This window comes from Eucalyptus grandis, chromosome 9, assembly GCF_016545825.1.
Source record: "Eucalyptus grandis isolate ANBG69807.140 chromosome 9, ASM1654582v1, whole genome shotgun sequence".
Taxonomy (NCBI): domain Eukaryota; kingdom Viridiplantae; phylum Streptophyta; class Magnoliopsida; order Myrtales; family Myrtaceae; genus Eucalyptus; species Eucalyptus grandis.
Window position 1 is genome coordinate 14748657 of NC_052620.1, and position 17682 is coordinate 14766338.

General features: G+C 35.8%; 1 protein-coding gene across 1 annotated transcript; it reads left to right on the plus strand.

Annotated features, from left to right (window-relative positions):
• The first annotated feature begins 4443 nt into the window (after nt 1–4443).
• Nucleotides 4444–7063, plus strand: LOC104426464 (scarecrow-like protein 9). The gene has a single exon (XM_010039526.2). The coding sequence runs from the start codon at nt 4857–4859 to the stop codon at nt 6957–6959; it is 2103 nt and encodes a 700-aa protein (XP_010037828.2). The 5' UTR covers nt 4444–4856; the 3' UTR covers nt 6960–7063.
• The last annotated feature ends 10619 nt before the right edge of the window (nt 7064–17682 follow it).

Consider the following 17682-nt stretch of genomic DNA (forward strand, 5'->3'; position numbering starts at 1 on the left):
GTTTTGAAAATTGTCCCACAAGATTCTAATCTATAGATTAGACTACACGCAATGAGTGAATAACTTGATCAAAAGAATGCCTAGAGGCTAACGTTATGGAATGGACCTCATAGTGATGGAAAGGCCACCTATATGTGAATAAAATGCACATATAACTTGATCAAAAGTATGAATCGACCAACCAATTTTTTTTCATTTATGATTAATATCACGAAAAAATCTTAAATTAATATAATTACAACAAATTTACTCCAAATTAATTTTTTTACCATCAAAAATTCTAAATTGCTATACATGTGACAAATTTATCATCAATTAATTTATGTTAAAATTTACCATCTAATTGCTAAGTTTAACAACACGTGTTAGTTAACAAATATACTAGTTTGAGGTTTTACCACTCATTTGTTATACGAAAATTAGTTTGTGATTTTTCATAGTATTAATCCAATTTAACAAAAATTAATAGAAAGTAAATTTGTTACAAATGTATCAATTTATGATTTTTTTATGAAAAAAAAAAACTCTTTTTGGTAAATTTATCAGTACCAGTTTGGAGTTTTCTGTGGTAAAAAAATTAGTTTGGATAAATTTTCCATAGATGTACCAATTTTGGATTTTTTGTGATATTAATCCTTTTATATATAACCTATACAATTAAGAATATATTTACTCAATTAATTAATTTGAAATAGACCCCTAGGACTACATATTATGTGGTGGAATTGGACGTGCGGACCTCTAGAGTGCCTTAACTTTGCACAAAGGGACACTTAAGTGCCATGACTTTCGAAAGGTACATTTAAGTGTCAAAATCGGAGTAAAATGGATCACTTGAGTGCCAATCCGGCCAAAGTCTGGCCAAAACGTCGACGTGGCATTTTTCTGGTGAACCGAGCCTAAAACGACGCCGTTTTGTACGCCGACGTAGCTAAATAATGCAAAAACGGCGTCGTTTGAACTCGACATGGTAAAAAAATAATTAAAAAATTAATTAAATTAAATTAAAAATTAAATTTAGTTAAAATATTTAAAAATTATAATTTTAAAATTAAATTTAGTTAAAATATTAAAAATAATAATTTTAAAATTAAATTTAGTTGAAATATTAAAAAATTTATAAAATTTAAAAAAAAAAAAATGAAAGGGGAGGCGGTTGAGGGATCGGCCGGCCCTCGCCCCGCCGACCCGCCGCCGGAAGGGTCGGCGACGGCGGGGAGGGTCGGCCGGGGTTGCGGGCCTCGGCCAAGGGCCGGCGACCCCGGCCAACCGACGACGAGGGCTCGCGAGCCCTTGCCCCGCATCGGGGTGAGGGCCGCGGCCCCTCGCCCAAATCCAGCGAGGGCCGCGAGCCCTCACCACCGGCCACAAATCTAGGGAGGGTTGCTACCCTCACCCAAATCCGGTGAGACCCTAGCGGGCGGTGGCCCTTGGCCGGCCGGGCGAGGGCCGCCGACCCTCGCCGGATCTAGGCGAGGGCTTGTGAGCCCTCGCCACCGGTCGGCCGGGGTCACCGACCCCTAGCCAGGGCCTAGCGACCCCCGCCAACCCTCCCCCCGCCGTCGCCAGCCCTTCCTAGCGGCGGCGGGGCGGTGGCGGCGGCGGCTAAGGGCGATCCTCAATCGCCTCCCCCGTTCCCTCTTTTTTATTTTTTTATTTTTTTAGTTCTTTAATCATTATTTTTTATTATTCTAACTAAATTTAATTTTAAAATTATTATTTTCAAATATTTTAAATAAATTTTTTTTTTTTTTTTTTTTTTTACCACGCCAGCCAAAAACGTCGCCGTTTTTGCATTATTTGGCCACGTCGGCGTGCAAAACGGCGTCGTTTTGGGCTCGCTTCAGAAAAATGCCACGTCGGCATTTTAGCCGACTTTGGCCGGAGTAGCACTCAAGTGATCCGTTTTTCTTCGAATGTGGCACTTAAGTGTACCTTTCGTGAGTTATGGCACTTAAGTGTCCCTTTGGGCAAAATTATGGCATTTGAAGCGTTCTTTTGCCGGTGGAATTGAATTCACGAGCCCGAGAGAGTCTAGAAAGTACAACTCTTTTTGGTTTTCTTGTTCGACCTTTTAAATGTAATCTTGATGGGTTCTCCCTCAATTTTTTTGCATTTTTTTTTTTTTAAATTCAAATAAAGACATGAAGTATCATCATTTTCTCAAAAAAATAATTCAAAATAGATCTTATTTCAAATAAGAGCATACATTGGCCATGTTAGTGTCAAAAAAAGGCCTAACATCACATTGACTGGCCAAATCTTTTTTTTTTTTTTTGGAAAAAAAAATCCCTTCTCGATTTGCAAAGTGGAAATGAGCGCACCCCGAATTCGGTCCATCCCTGTAGCACCGATTTACCAATTGATTGATCTATTATGAAATCCTCGAACAACTCTATCAATTGCAGACCTCAAACTTTTTCGGTGCAAGGCTTGCCGCATAAATGAGGATCTTGAACTAGTCTCCGATCTCTTTGCGCTTCCCACTTTTCACAAGCTAAGTGATCCAGCACCTCCGTCCCTAAAACAACCTTTTCGTTTACCTCTCCTTTGTTGTTTTCTCAGGACAAGGTAATTCCTCTGGATGATTTTGTGTCTCCACCCTCACAGCCTGTATTAGACCTCAAAAAGTGCTCCACTGGCCTAAAGGATTGTGGAGTTACGTGATTTTACATTTGGTATATTGCGTTCTTACCTTGATTAAGCATGTCTGCAATAGGTAATGGGAATTTTATCTGGAGATTTTGCCATTTTTTGAGAGATTTACTATACAAGTGGATAACAAGACTTATTGAAAGTTACAACTGGATCCGAAAAATTGCGACTTATGATATGCTCCTGTAAGTCAGGATCAATTTTTTAGACATACCATGGTGTCTGAGCTCTTTTTGGCAGGTGCAATCATATGGAGAGTGTTAGAGAAAACTCATTTATTGTTTTGAAGCTGACAAAACATTTCCAAAAATCTAGTTTGAAGACTTGCAGACTCAAGTACTATAATCTAAAGAACTCCAGACTCTACTGTCAAAGTCTTAAGACTGCTAGACTTTAATCTCAAAGTCTGCCATCACTGACAGTTTTCAGACCGAAGAATGAAGACTTATTCAGATGCAGGATTATCTTCAAGGATTCGATTCGTATGGTTTTGGAAGTCCTTATTGCTGGATATAGCACCTTATGATCAATTATCTTTATTGGAATCAATTCGGATAATCAAATGTTTTAAAAGGCGAAAATACTTGTAAGGTTTTACTTATGGAAACCAAGATCCTGATTGTATGGGCGAGCAGGATTGACGGGCTTTTATCTCGATCTTCAAACGACTCGAGATCTCCTTAATTGATTTTGTCCAACAGGTAAATTAAAAGAATTCCTTTGGAAAGTGCATCGGTCGTGAAGGTATAAAGGAGTATTTAAGGCAAACCCTCAAGTTGTTCGAGAGAGTACGTGAAAGAAAATTTTCAAAGTTTGAAGCTTCCCAATTCTTTGCTATTTCATTTGTTGAGCTTAATTTGTATTCAAAAGAGAGAGCAAACATGTGAGACTTTGGAAGAGTGTAGTAGAGTTTCTACACTGTAAAGTCAAGAACGTGAGACTGTAAAATCTCTTTTGCTTCATAATGAAATCCAGCCAGTAGGCTATCAGTGTGGGAGAGTAGATGTAGGCTCAATCTAAGCCAAACTACTATAGACTTTGTGTTTCTATTCTCTTCCCTAAACTCTTTTATTCATTCTTAAATTTATTTAATTGCTGAACTTGCTTTAGTCCATTATTTTGTAGATTCCAGATCGAAAGAATAGATATTTATAAACGTTTTCGCAAAAAATTCTTTTAAATACCTATTCACCCCTCTAGGTGTTCTTACTAGCCCTTTTCAGAGAGAACAAGATAAAAATGACAAATCTCGAAGTCATCGCTCTGCATCCACCGGGTGCAAATTAACTCATTACCTTGTACCTCGTATCCAGATCATGCCGTCGATGAAGAGCACATGGAGTGAAATCTTTTTGCATGAGATTGACTGAGTGGGGTACCTTGTTTATTTCGACATTGATCTCTTCAATGAGGATGCACGATCCATTATAAATATTATCTGACCAGACTATGAAACGAAAACAATGACTTTGTTCATGTGCTTTCCGGTCTTAGCACATGCATAGTAACCAACACACATAATATTTTAGTGTGACAGATTCCATCACATTATTAAATTTACCACGCTTGACATGGTAGCAGCATATGAAGAAAGTTTGTGGTCTTTCACTAATTGTCTTTGGGTGGTGCCAACAGTTTGCTGCTACTCTCGGGCGCATGAAGACTGGGCTTGGCTTCTGCTGCCTCATCTCTCTCTCTCTCTCTCTCTCTCTCTCTCTCTCTCTCTCTCTCTCTCTCTCTCTCTCTCTAGAACCAGGATATCCTTAAGGTATGCTTTCGATCTTCCTGTCAAAACTCGATGCAAAGAAAACTATTAGCAGGGATTAGGTGGATTGAAGTCATCGACTCTCGTAGAGGACATGTGAGTTTCGCAATTTTATATGCACGCAGTAAAAGGGTATCTGCAAATTATGGTTGGTTTGGTGACTTGATCTACTTGTCACTGACAACAGTTATCGGCATCAAGAAACCATTGCCTTTTTGAAATGTTATTGGAAATATCAGAACTTGTGCAGATTGATTCTTTTACGGTTTGCGTTGGCAATCTGAGTCTGAGATTACAACAGGGATAAGTCAGCTAGCCGAAAATATAATTTTTAGTTGGGAGCAACAAAACCACAAACTTTGCGCCAAGATAAGCAATCTATTGCAGTGAAGCTGGTGTTTTCATGCTTTAATAGCATCAGAGTGAGAACGCTGTGATGGATCCGCTGATGGGAGCCTTGTATCCTTCTAATGGGCTCCGCCCAGATGATCAGTCGATCTCTGCTGTTGTAGATCATTGTTTAGCTTCTAGACCGACTTTTCAAAGCGCACCTGACAGATGTGGAGAGATGCATCATTTGGTTGATGTTGCCCCATTTTCAAATGATTGTCGCGATGCACCATACACCGAAGAGACAGAATTTTCCGATGCAGTCTTCGAATACATAAGTCGCATACTTATGGAAGAAGACATAGAAGAGAAGACTTACATGCTTCAAGATTCTTTGGATCTATTGTCAGCTGAAAAATCCTTTTATGAGGTCCTTGGCAAAAAGTACCCACCTTCACCTGAGCCAAGTCATGCGAATTGCATCACCTACATGGATAAACACTCAAATGACAGTTTCTTGAACAACACTAGATATACTAGCACTAACGGCAGTAGGAAAAATGGATACTTTGCCGATAATGGTTGGGTTCAAAATCCTTGCACTTATGGTACATCGAGTTTTGAAAGAGATATCAGTCCAGCCGCGTTTCAACCTAATCGAGCGGGTAATTCGGAGATGCTTGACTTGTGTAGGGAGAGCCAATTCGTTCGGCAGTTTAGGATGGGGGTTGAGGAATCCAGCAAGTTTCTTCCCAATCAAGCAACTACCAAACTTCTATATCCGGAAGAGATTGACAAAGCAGACCGCCTCGGTGCATTGAAGAGAAAAGAGAGTCTCCATTGGGAGGAAGGAAACATGGAAGAGAGAAGTAGCAAGCAGGCTTTTGTTCATGAAGAATCCATACTTCGCTCAGAGACTTTCGACGTTGTTCTACTTAGTAGCAGCCAAGGGGAGGGCCTGGCGCGTCTTTTGAGTCTCCGTGCATCGTTGAAGAACGGAGTGAACAAAATTGAATACAAGATCCAAGAGCCCAAAGGGGGCAGAGGTCGTGGCAAGAAGAAAAGAGGGAAAGTGGAGGTAGTCGATGTGAGGACACTCCTCATGCGATGTGCACAAGCTGTGGCATCAAATGATCATAGCAGCACGAACGCCCTGCTGAATGCGATCAGGAAACACGCCTCGCCTTTTGGCAATGGGACCCAGAGACTTGCTCACTACTTCGCCGATGGTCTTGAGGCACGGTTGGCCGGCACAGGCAGCCAGATATATAGAGGCCTCGTCAATAAGAAAACAACCGCCGCTGATATGCTGAATGCGTACCAGCTGTACCTTGCAGCTTGTCCATTCCAAAGAACTTCTAATTTCGTCTCGAACAAGACGATATTGGATACAGTGGCTGATAAGATGAGTATTCACGTCATCGATTTCGGCATTCTTTATGGATTCCAATGGCCCACTCTGATTCAGCACCTTTCCCGGAGACCTTGTCCAACGAAGCTCCGGATCACCGGCATAGACTTACCTCAACCCGGATTCAGGCCCGCAGAAAGAGTCGAGGAAACAGGTCGGCGCTTGGCAAATTACGCTGAAAGTTTCAATGTGCCGTTTGAGTACAACGCCATTGCAACGAGGTGGGAGTTAATTAAACTAGAAGAACTCAAGATCGATAGGGACGAAGTGACTATAGTCAACTGTATGTACCGGTTCAAGAACTTGTTCGACGAGACCATCACGGAAGAAAGTTCGCGAGACATCGTCCTCAACCTGATAAGAAGGGCCCAGCCGGATCTCTTCATCCACGGTGTTATCAACGGGACCCACAATGCCCCGTTCTTCGTCACCCGGTTTCGGGAGGCTCTGCATCACTTCTCTTCTCTATTCAACATGCTTGACAGTGTAATACCCCGCGAAAGCCAGGAGAGGATGCTGATCGAGAAGGATATGTTCGGGAGGGAGGCATTGAATTCGATAGCCTGTGAGGGATGGGAGAGAGTGGAGAGACCGGAGACGTACAAGCAGTGGCAATCCCGCAACATGAGGGCCGGGTTTGTGCAGGTGCCCTTAGGCAGGAATGTAGTTCGGTTCGCGATCAAGCAGATCGTTTCAAGCTACCACAAAGAGTTCCTCGTAGACGAAGTCCACAAGTGGCTGTTGCTAGGATGGAAGGGACGGTTTATATGCGCCCTTTCTACTTGGAAACCGGCATAGCGAAATTGATATGCGCATAGCTGAAGAAGCAAAAATGAGGTCGTCACTAACAGCAGCGGTCAAAAATTAAAAATGACCATTGACGTTGGAATCAGGTTTATGATTTTCCCCGACATGTGTATATGTTGAAATTTAAATTGCACGGAAGGTTGATTTTGATATCTATGACAGTATGTGTTTTAATGTGTACAAATGTATGTATGTATGGTATAGTTGACGTAGAAATGAACAAGGGGCAAGGTATATAAATGAGTTTTAAGGGATAGTAAGTTATGGGAGATTAAAATATAGTTTCGTAATTTTTATGTGGAGTTCACATGGGGTAGTTGAAATGATGAGGGAGCTAAGATAATATACACTTTAGAACATGCGCCCAACGCACCACCCAAGAGTGACAACCACTCCTATATATAGTATATACTATAGAGGCCTTCTCAACCGACTTAATCCATTTTCTCGGTTCTTTACAGCAGCGTGTACCTTTCTCAACCGTGGTGTTACTTAGCTGACCACAAATGTTGACTAAAATAATTTTCTTTCTTTAATATCTTCAAGCAGACTTGCTTCCTACGCGTGTCTAGACTTCTCTAGACTTGGTTAGAGAATTCATAGAAAATGGATCATAAATTTCAATCGTATACGTGGGTTTTACCAGATGAGTGAATGGTTTTTATTTGAAATCCCCTTGTTTAACACTTTGTATAGCAACCATCTCATCTCAGTGTCCTTTTGTACGGCGATTCTTTCATGTCTCAAGAAGCAATGTTTTGATCATATGATACGATGTGATTGTTAGTGGGGGATAATAGAATCTAACACATTGACAGCTTCTTGACATATCTGTTAATATAAGTATATACTAAGTAGCAATGATATTGACACGTGACACGCGACGCGACACAACATAATACACTGATACGTCATTTCTCAAAAAATAGAAAATTTCAAAATGTTGAAACACATTATATATTAAATTTATATTTTTATGTATACATAATAAATTATTATTTTTATGATTATTTCAATCTAATTAATTTAATTCAAACTTACAAATAAATAAATAATAAAAAAGCTTAGAATGAATTTACACTAAAAATATTAATCCATCATTTATTAAAATCATTCATTGTTTCAATTTGACAAATTTAACTCACTTCCAATAATCCATAAAACTCAAAAAAAAAAAAAAAAAAAAAACAATTCACATTCTGAACTCGTGTGTTAGACTTATAAGGAGAGGAGAGAAAAAAAATTATGGGTGAATTGTGCATTACGAGAAGTGAGAATCAGAAAAGAAGAAAATACTAGGTTTTTCTTCTTTCTCCATTTATTATTTTTATTATTATTTTTCTATTTTTCACATACATACATTTTAACTCATTATTTATTGAAATTTTTAAATTGACCTCGTGTATCGGAATCACATATTCGAAATTCGCATGTCAAAATTCCAACTCGAGTGTCGAAGAGTGTCGGGAAAATTAACTAAGTGTCGGATTTTTCAACGTGTATTAACCGAATGTCGAAGAGTGTCATGTATCGGAATCACATATTCGAAATTCGCATGTCAAAATTCCAACTCAAGTGTCGAAGAGTATCAGAAAAGTTAACTAGGTGTCGGATTTTTCAACGTGTATTAACCGAATGTGGGAGAGTATCCGAAAGTGTCAAACACGTATCGAAATATCCGACACTACATGAAGGCTTTGGAAAAGTGTCGATGCTTCTTAGGATATATATCCATGTGAAGGTTTACCATGGCTAAAATTCCAAGAATCACATACTTCAAATGCTTTTTCGACAGGGACATCGAAACTTGCTATTTCAAGGTGGACAGTCGGGCTCAAGAAGGGAATTTCTTTCCCAAGCCCACTTGAAATATGATCACATCTAATAGAGGCTATCACATTATGTAAATATGAAATCATGCTTTCATCAAGAAAATTTCATAGTGGTATTACAAAGTTTTAGACTTGTACGGAGAATGTCAAAATAGATCACACAAAACCAAAATAGAGGTTTCAACAAAATCTCGCGTTTTCTTTTCCTCACAAGTGAAGGATTCCAATGGTAGTGAGCTAGAAACTTCAAAAGTATATGAAATTTTGGAAGAATCAGACAAAAAAGTCTTAGACTCTATGCTCAGATTATAGATGAAATGAAGGAACGAGAGATGAGTGGTGTCGTAATATCTAGGCTTCAATTGTTTGCAGAAAATGAATAATTTGTAATATATCTTCCTAAAACGATCATTTCTATTGCTTACAAAAATAAATGAAAGAAAAATATATTCATTATGCATAAAAAAATTAGACATAAGTTGTTATCAATAATGAAAATATTTTTCATCAAGTAATTATTCCAAAAGATACAGGCAATCATTTTTAAACAAATCATTCATTTTTTATGAAACAAATAGAGCATGGAAATAAAAAAAGCCCACCTCCAATTATAAGTGTTAGGTGTAAGTTTTAACTAATTTTATGTTAAACTATGTAATTTCATATAAAAATGCCACAAGCCAAACCCCTAAAAGCCAAGATGTTAGAGTATGTCTCAAAATTAAACCCATGGTAAAAATCTTAATTTTGGAAATAAATAAATAAAGAGGAGAAATCTAAGATCAAGTTTCAAAAACCAATTTATCTTATATGAGTTGGAGTCTTTGGCCACCGGAGTTGGAAAGTCCAATATGGACTTAGAATTAGACCAATTTTAGATTTCTAAGGCCGTGGGATAAAATTCCAAAACATTTGTTTTAGATGTTTTCTTGGCTTATATTTCCCTATAGGTGTCAAACCCACATTTGGCTTCTTATCTCAACATATATACAATATACATATATATAGATATACAGGTCAAAGAACACTCAAGGAAGAATTGGTGAAGCGCCATTTTCGACCAAGTGCTTGGCATGGATTTTCCCTTGATTTTTCTTCGTAGAATTACATCAATAATCTTAATGTTGAAGCAAATTATATCTTGTAGAAAGATTTGTGTGATTCCTTTGTCAAATTGAGAAATAAATTCATAAGAAATTGTGGAGCTAAACATTATGTGAGTTATTGAGTGTAATTGGAGCTGTGAAATACTACAAAGTATTTAAGTAACTCGAGTATGATTGTAATACCCATTGTATTGCCTGATTTATGGTGGAATTCTTATTGTTATCCCCATGGACGTCGGGCATATTGACCGAATCACGTAAATCTAGTTTCCGGTTTATTTTCTTATTCTATCTATTTTATTATTTGATCACTTGTTTCACCACAATCAGTATCAGGGTTAAGCTTGACTGAGTTAAAGCAAATCGATGACAATAGAAAAAGAAAAGTGTGCAACAATTTTGATTGGAAGGATTTTGCTAGATAGACAAGCGTTGAATGTTATTTAGCAGCTGACATTAGGTCAAAACATCGAGTTTAACATTGTCAAAGAGAAAACACTGCTAATTTGATGAAGGTCTTGTTGGACATGTATGAGAAGGCCCTCTGCAATTTACAAGGTAGACTTAATATGATGTTTTTTTTTTTCAAAGATGGGCAAAGGGATGTCAATTGCTTATCATATTAATTAATTTAATGTGGCTGTCAGTCAATTAAGTTTAGTTGGGATTGACTTTGAAAATAAGGTGTGTGCTTTGATTATATTATCTGCATTACCTTACAATTAGAATATTATTGTTAGTGTTATTAGTAATTCCTCTAAGTTAAAAAGCTTGATGTTTGATGTTCTATTTGAAGTCGGTGATTCAAATCTAGCAATCTCTATTACGACTTGATTTTAAGTGAGGACATGTAGAAGAAAATCTAGTGAACTTGTATCACTGCTTTAGTTATGAAAGTATATGAAGAATTAATACTCGTATTAGCAGAATTAGTATATACCTAAATAGACATAATCAATCTAGAATTGATGGTGCTATCTGTTGAAATTGTGATAAGATGGGGTATCCTAAAAGGGATTATCCTAAGCTGAAGAACAAGAAGGATAAGAGAATTAGAGTAAAATCTTCAGATGATGCTATAACTATAGTTAACTGAAATTCGGATAGTGCTAATTATGTCTTGTCTGTCACTCGGAATTCTTTATTTCATGGGTAAATTATGGATTTTAGTTGTTTATTTTACTCTATATTGGAATTAGTTTACTACTTATCAATACATGAATAGTAGTAAAATGCAATTGGGGAATAATATTGAATGCAATGTTGTGGGTATTGGTGATGTACAAATTAGAATGCATGATGATATCGTGGGGACGTTGACTGAATTGACGCATGTTTTAGAGTAGAAGAGAAACCTAATTTTGTTGAGTGCTATGAATCCAACTAGGTGTTGATATACTTCAAAACTTAGAGTTTTAAAAATTGTTCAAAGTGCCTTGACTGGAGTGAGGCATGCTCCAGAGCGGAAGAGGAACCTAATTTTCTTGAGTGCTTGATATACTTCACAAATTAGAGTTTTGAAAATTGTTCGAGGCACCCTGATAATGATGAGAGGAATCGAGCATAGTGAACTTCTAGCAAGCACAAACACACTCTTGGACCCTTCATGTCGACGTTAGACATGTGTCAGACGCGTGTTTGTATCCAACATGCAATCAACGCTCTGGACACACAACGACACATAAGTCCAACGTCTCAACATGTTATTCCGACACACACATGGTCAATTTTAAAAAATTTCAATAAATTAGGGGCCAAAATGTAAATCTACCGAGAAAAAAGAAAAGGGAGAAAGACGAAAAAGAAGTGAATAATGTAGATGAATGACTTATTGTTATATTTAATGGTGAAACGTGAATTTTTTTCGACTTTTTGTTAAATGTTAAATTTAATTGTGGGATGTGGATTGCTTATTTTTCTTCAAGTTTTATGTATTATTGGAATGGAATATAGTTGAATTTGTCAAATTAAAATGATGAATTATATTAACAAATGGTGTATTAATGTATTTAGTGTAAATTCATTTTGATCTCTTTTTTATTATTTATTTATTTGCAAATTTAAATCAAATTAATTTGATTTAAATAATCATAAAGTAATAATATATCATGTATATATATACATTTATATGTATATATATATATATATGATATACAACATATCAAAATTCACTATTTTTTAGAAATGACGTGTTGTGTTTCATGTCAATATTGATGCTACTTATGTGGCCTTTATGAGCTTCAATGTGAGATATTGACAAATTTTGATGAAGAGACATTGGATGCATTTGTTGAAAAGTCTGTATTATGGCATGCGCGTTTGGGACACATTAGCAAGAGAAGCCTAAAGGTTTTAAGTAAAGAAAATCTATTATGTCAATATGCTGTTGTTGATGAACTAAATGTATGTAGGTGCCAAGATTTTAATTAACGACAAAAAGTGCATTTCACTACGATTGTCAAAAAGTCCATGGAGATTGCAAAGTTGATTCACTTAGATGTTTGTATGTTATTACGGTTTCCTTCGAGGAAGAGTGTTAGATTTATGCTAATAGTTGTAGGAGACTACTCAAGGAAGATGTAAATGTCTATGATGAGGCACGACTTTGATGCTAATGTTAAAATTAGGTAGTTGAGGGCTTTAATTGAAAAAAAAAATAGTAATGATTAAGTATCTACAAATTGACGATAGCATAAAGTTCAACTCTGAGCTATTATTCGAATTATGCATTAAGGAAGGCATAGTGAAATGGCATGCTAGTGCTAATGTACCACAACATATTGTAGAGTTGATGAGTAATTAATTACTAGATATGACCCATAAAATGTTCTCTAATGCCGGTATGGCTGAAGTTTCTAACAGATGTGCTTAGTATAGTGAGCTACTTCGCAAATAGATTCACATCGACTACAATTAGTGTCGGGCTCCTAAAAAGTATAGTTAGGAAGCTTTGTTGATTATTTTTCTACTAAAATATTTAGTTCCACATGTTATGTTCAAATAAATAATAATAAGCTCGACAAGAGGGCTAGAAAGTGCATGTGTTTCCAAGTAATACACAAGTTGAGCGAATCTATAGGTTGTGATGCCTGAAATTAAATTGACATACTATCAAGTAGAGATGTAACATTTGATGAGCTTCCAAAACTTCTAACTATGAGTGTTTGCAACAATGTTTACACAGATCTAAACAATGTTCAGCTCGAGGTGGAGCTGTATCCAGAAACTCCTAAGGAGTAAGTGCTACGAAATAATCAACACATATGGTACTTATAGTGAGGTGGGGCCTGTAGAATCAATAGTTTATGTAACAACTGAGTTTGACAAAATGTATGTTTAATTTCCTAATATATATGTATGCAATGATGGTTTTGCTTTTTCTATGATAGAGAAAGTTGTGTCAAAAAGTCCTTCTTTGGTCGTCCGGATTTCTAATCGGGATAGGATTGGATAGGATAGGATATGAAATCCTTGGATTTTTTTATATCCCGTCTAGTGTTTGGTGAATCGCAGTATTAAAATCGGATATATTCACATCATGTACATTTTTTTTTTATATAAACAGCATATCATTATAAATGAACCTATATGTTCGTAAGTGAAGATGGTGAAAATATCTCGTAACACTATTCCTTAATTTATTTATTATTTATTTTATTTTTCCTCTTTTTTTATATTATTTTCATTATTATTTCTTTTTTTCCCTTTCATCATTCTTTAATAAAAATTTATCAAATAGTAAACTGTACTAACATATTTAAAATACAAAAATACCTAAAATATATAATAAATATAAATATTTAATTTATAGATTGAATGTTTATTATAAAATAGAATTAAAATTGAATATATAAATTAAAATAAGATTAATTAAATTTTATTTTTTTTTATTTTCTTAAATTAGAATTCAAATATTATTTATATTGAAATATAATTTCAATTTTGTTAATTTAATAAATTTGTTATTCAAGAAAAATAACTTTCCTATTATGGACATTAGAAATCCTATCCACCTTTATCCCACCTCCCCCATGGGATAATTTTATCCTGTCTATATCCCCCTTATATCCAACTTTATCCTATCTCGAGTGAACACCAAACGTAAGATTGGATAAATTATATCCTATCCCGAATTTTATCCCGATTGCCAAACGCAGCCTAAAGGTGTAGGTGGAGTTCGTGTTTAAATGAAGCCCACGATTATAGCAAAGTTCAAATGAGGTTTGGACTTGGAAGAAATCTGTGACAGTTGAGCCCACGAGATGTTATGAGAAAATAGAAGTGAAATTCGGATCTTATCGAATCGACTATAACTTAACTCAAACATTGAGTCAAAGTAGAAATTGTTAAAATATGTCTCGAATTTGAACTCAAAACGAAAATCTAAATCTTGAAAATAAATTAATAAAGAGGAGAAATCAAAGATCAAGTTTCAGAAATCAACTTTCCTAATGTGAGTTGGAGTATTTGGGCCACTAAAGTTGGAGTCCAGCATGGACTTTGAATTAAACCAATTTTAGATTCTCTAGTTGTGAGAGAAAATTCTAAAAGATTTTTTTTAGATGCCTTCTTGTTTTATATTTTCTTGTTGGTGTCAAACCCATATTTGGCTTTTTGTCTCATTAATATATGGGTCAAAGGAAGTCCTTTATAATGAGGAAGAATTGGTGAAGTGTCTTTTTCAATCAAGTGCTTGGCATAAGTTTTCTTGAGATTTTTCTTCGGGAAATTACACCACTTTGTTAGTGAGGAAGCCTATTAAATCTTGTGGCGCGATTGTGAAATTCTTTATGAGATTAAGAAATTATTTCGTAAAGAATTATAAGATTAGACACTTTGTGAGTATGGAAATTTGAGGGTGTTTAAGTGATTTGAGTGTAATTGTAATATTCGTTATATCACTTAATTTATAGTAGAATTCTTTAATGTTCTCCTTGTGGATGTAGATCACATCGATCAAACTACATAAATTTGGTGTCCGGATTATTTTCTTATTCTTTATAGTTTATCATTTGAATACTTGTTTCCGCAACACAAGATTTTGCCAAATTTCTTTGTTGCCTCCTAAAATCTTTTACGTTTTGCACCAAAATTAACTATAGTGATGGCATATTCTTAAAATTTTGTTCGTAAAAAATAGAATTTTCTTTGGTACATAGTAAAATGGAAATATTGCTGGTAAGTAAAAGTTTGACCGGCAATTGAATTATTCTGGTCAGATGTTAGTAACTTACTAATAAAAAATAATTTTACCATCCTCAAATCCAATAATAGATTACCATTGGTTTTTTTTTTTTTTTACAAAAGGGTGAACGCGTACTTCTATTATTAGAATAGAGCTGGTCATACACTTTCTTTTTCTTTTTCTTTTTCTTTTTCGAAGAGTAGTCATATAATTTACTAGTAGTCTCAGTTGACAATTGTAACTTACGAAAAGTTAATTTTTTACTACTATAAATTCATAGTAAATTATTAACGTTGTTTCAACTTTACAAGTTGCAATATTTCTTAGCCTGATAAACTGTTATTAGGTTACCAATAAAATAAAAATATTATCATCCTTAATTCTAATGGTAAATTAGCATTCATTTAATATTTTACAGGCGGACACGTGCTCGTGTTAGTAGATTACCAGTTGCTTATGTACTCTTCTAGCTAGTACTTTGGATCAACGGTTATAAAATACAAATAAAATTGCATTGTACCATTATAAATCCTAGAAGACTATCAATTCGATTTCTCGAGGAGCAACCTTTGTTCGTCAGCATAATATTAACAAAACAATCGGTTTACTCAGTTTAAATACCCATGTAAAGTAACGAACTGTCATTCGTTTTCACAAGTGGACACCTAATTCAACTAGTAAATTACACGTTGCTCAGATACTTTATTAGTAGTGTCGGTTAATTGTTGTAACTTGCCAAGCAAATAATTGTCTTATAATCATAAATTCACACTAGATTATAAACATCGGCTTAGTAGGTTGAAATACCCCTGTAGATAATAGGCAAAATTGCTCCCAAAAAAAGAGCCCCCAAAATATTGTATGAATGCAAATTTAGTTCTAGACTTTTTAATTTTACAAATTTAGTCTTAAAACTTTTGACAATTTGTCAATATAATTCTTCCAGCTAATTTTGCCAAAATTTGCTGAGTGGATGCTAGTGATTTTACATGGCATAGACATTGCTATCGTGAACAATTTTTATTCTTTTTTGTCAAAGTGAAAAATGAAAAAGAGAAATTAAAAAAGTTAAAAAAAATTATCAACATTAGCGCGGGTTATACCACAAGGATAGCCAACATCCTCATCAGCAATTTTCAGACAAAATTGACAAGAATGATTATATTGGAAAGTTATCAAAAAATTTAGGAATAAATCGATCAAATTAAAAATCTTTTGGAAAAATTGACATCCATGCAATAATTTTGAGAATTTTTTTGTAATTATTCCATTAGAAGCAATTTTCACATTTTTCCATTAGTACATGGACAAAGAGTTGCTCACGTATTTTACTACTAGTGTTGGCTGACGTTATAATCTTCAAAAAAATAAAAATTCTTAGTGGATTATTATTTTTTTCGAGTTTACGAGTACCGACGTATCATCAAGAATGTGCTAATAAAATTATCGATTTACCAGTTTTTTTAATCATAATCTACCAGGTTGAAACACCTTTGTAATTCACGAATAGTCATCATTATTTCAAGCGGACGTGTTTTTCTTTGCAAGCAGATTCTAATTTGCAGAGCTACCTTCGTTATTGTTACCTTAAAAATGGAGCAATTTTCGTAACTCATTACTTTCACTTGTACCTTACAATCGCATTAATGTCGTGACTTGCATGGTAAATTACAATTGGTAATGTCACTAACATCCCTCATAAATGACGATTGGCGGTAGCCTACCAGTGGCACGAATTTACCATGACGATTTAAAACTTACCACCAATTTCACAACATATTTTCCATTGACGGTCATCCTTCTGTTTCAAGCAAAGCTAACTCCGTTTCTTTTACTCCTTTTTCCAAGCCCATGAGCTCCTCTCTTCCTAACCAAACAACTTCCTGTCGCAGCCAACCCTAACGTCTGAGTTCAAGATTTAACAGGAAATCGCAGACTTTCAAGAACACAATCATTCGAAAGTGCCGACTGGGTTCCGGCGATTCGATCGACATCTACGTGTTCTTTGGAAAACCGTTTTTGAGTTCCCTCCATGTTAAGCGGACAAAAGAGGCTAAAGCAGGACTTGCGTATGATCATGTTATAAATTAAACAAAGGCCCTGCCGGCGCAACCGAAGGCGGGGGCGACGGGGAGCTTTGGCCAGAGCGCGTGCGACGGATTCGCTTTGAGGTTGACTGACTGTCTTTTCACGCCTCGTTCACGTCGAACCTCGTTCTGGATTCTTCAACTTCAAGCAGCCTCGTCCCCCTTCATTCATCATCCCTAAGTCACTCTTCCCAAGTCGTCCGCGCTAAGTTGATTAAACCGACGCTGAAGTAGAGAACACGTTGACATGGAAGGCTTCCGTCAGGAATCTATGATTTTCTCCAAATTAGGTTTTTAAAGTGATTTCTACATCTCTCCATTATGCGCCGTTTATTAAGTAATCTGGCCACCAACCTTTGCAGAGCCTACCCGTGGTAAATATAAATTAATAATTATGCATAGTATTGTCAAAAAAGAATACAGTCATGTGCTCTTGAATATCAAACCAACTCAACTTACATAAACAACTCTCCACGATATGCAGTCAAGTTTTGCTGAGAACCG

Bases quoted from the DNA above. Each gene is read 5' to 3' on its own strand.
- LOC104426464 (XM_010039526.2), top strand. From the start codon at position 4,857: ATGGATCCGCTGATGGGAGCCTTGTATCCTTCTAATGGGCTCCGCCCA.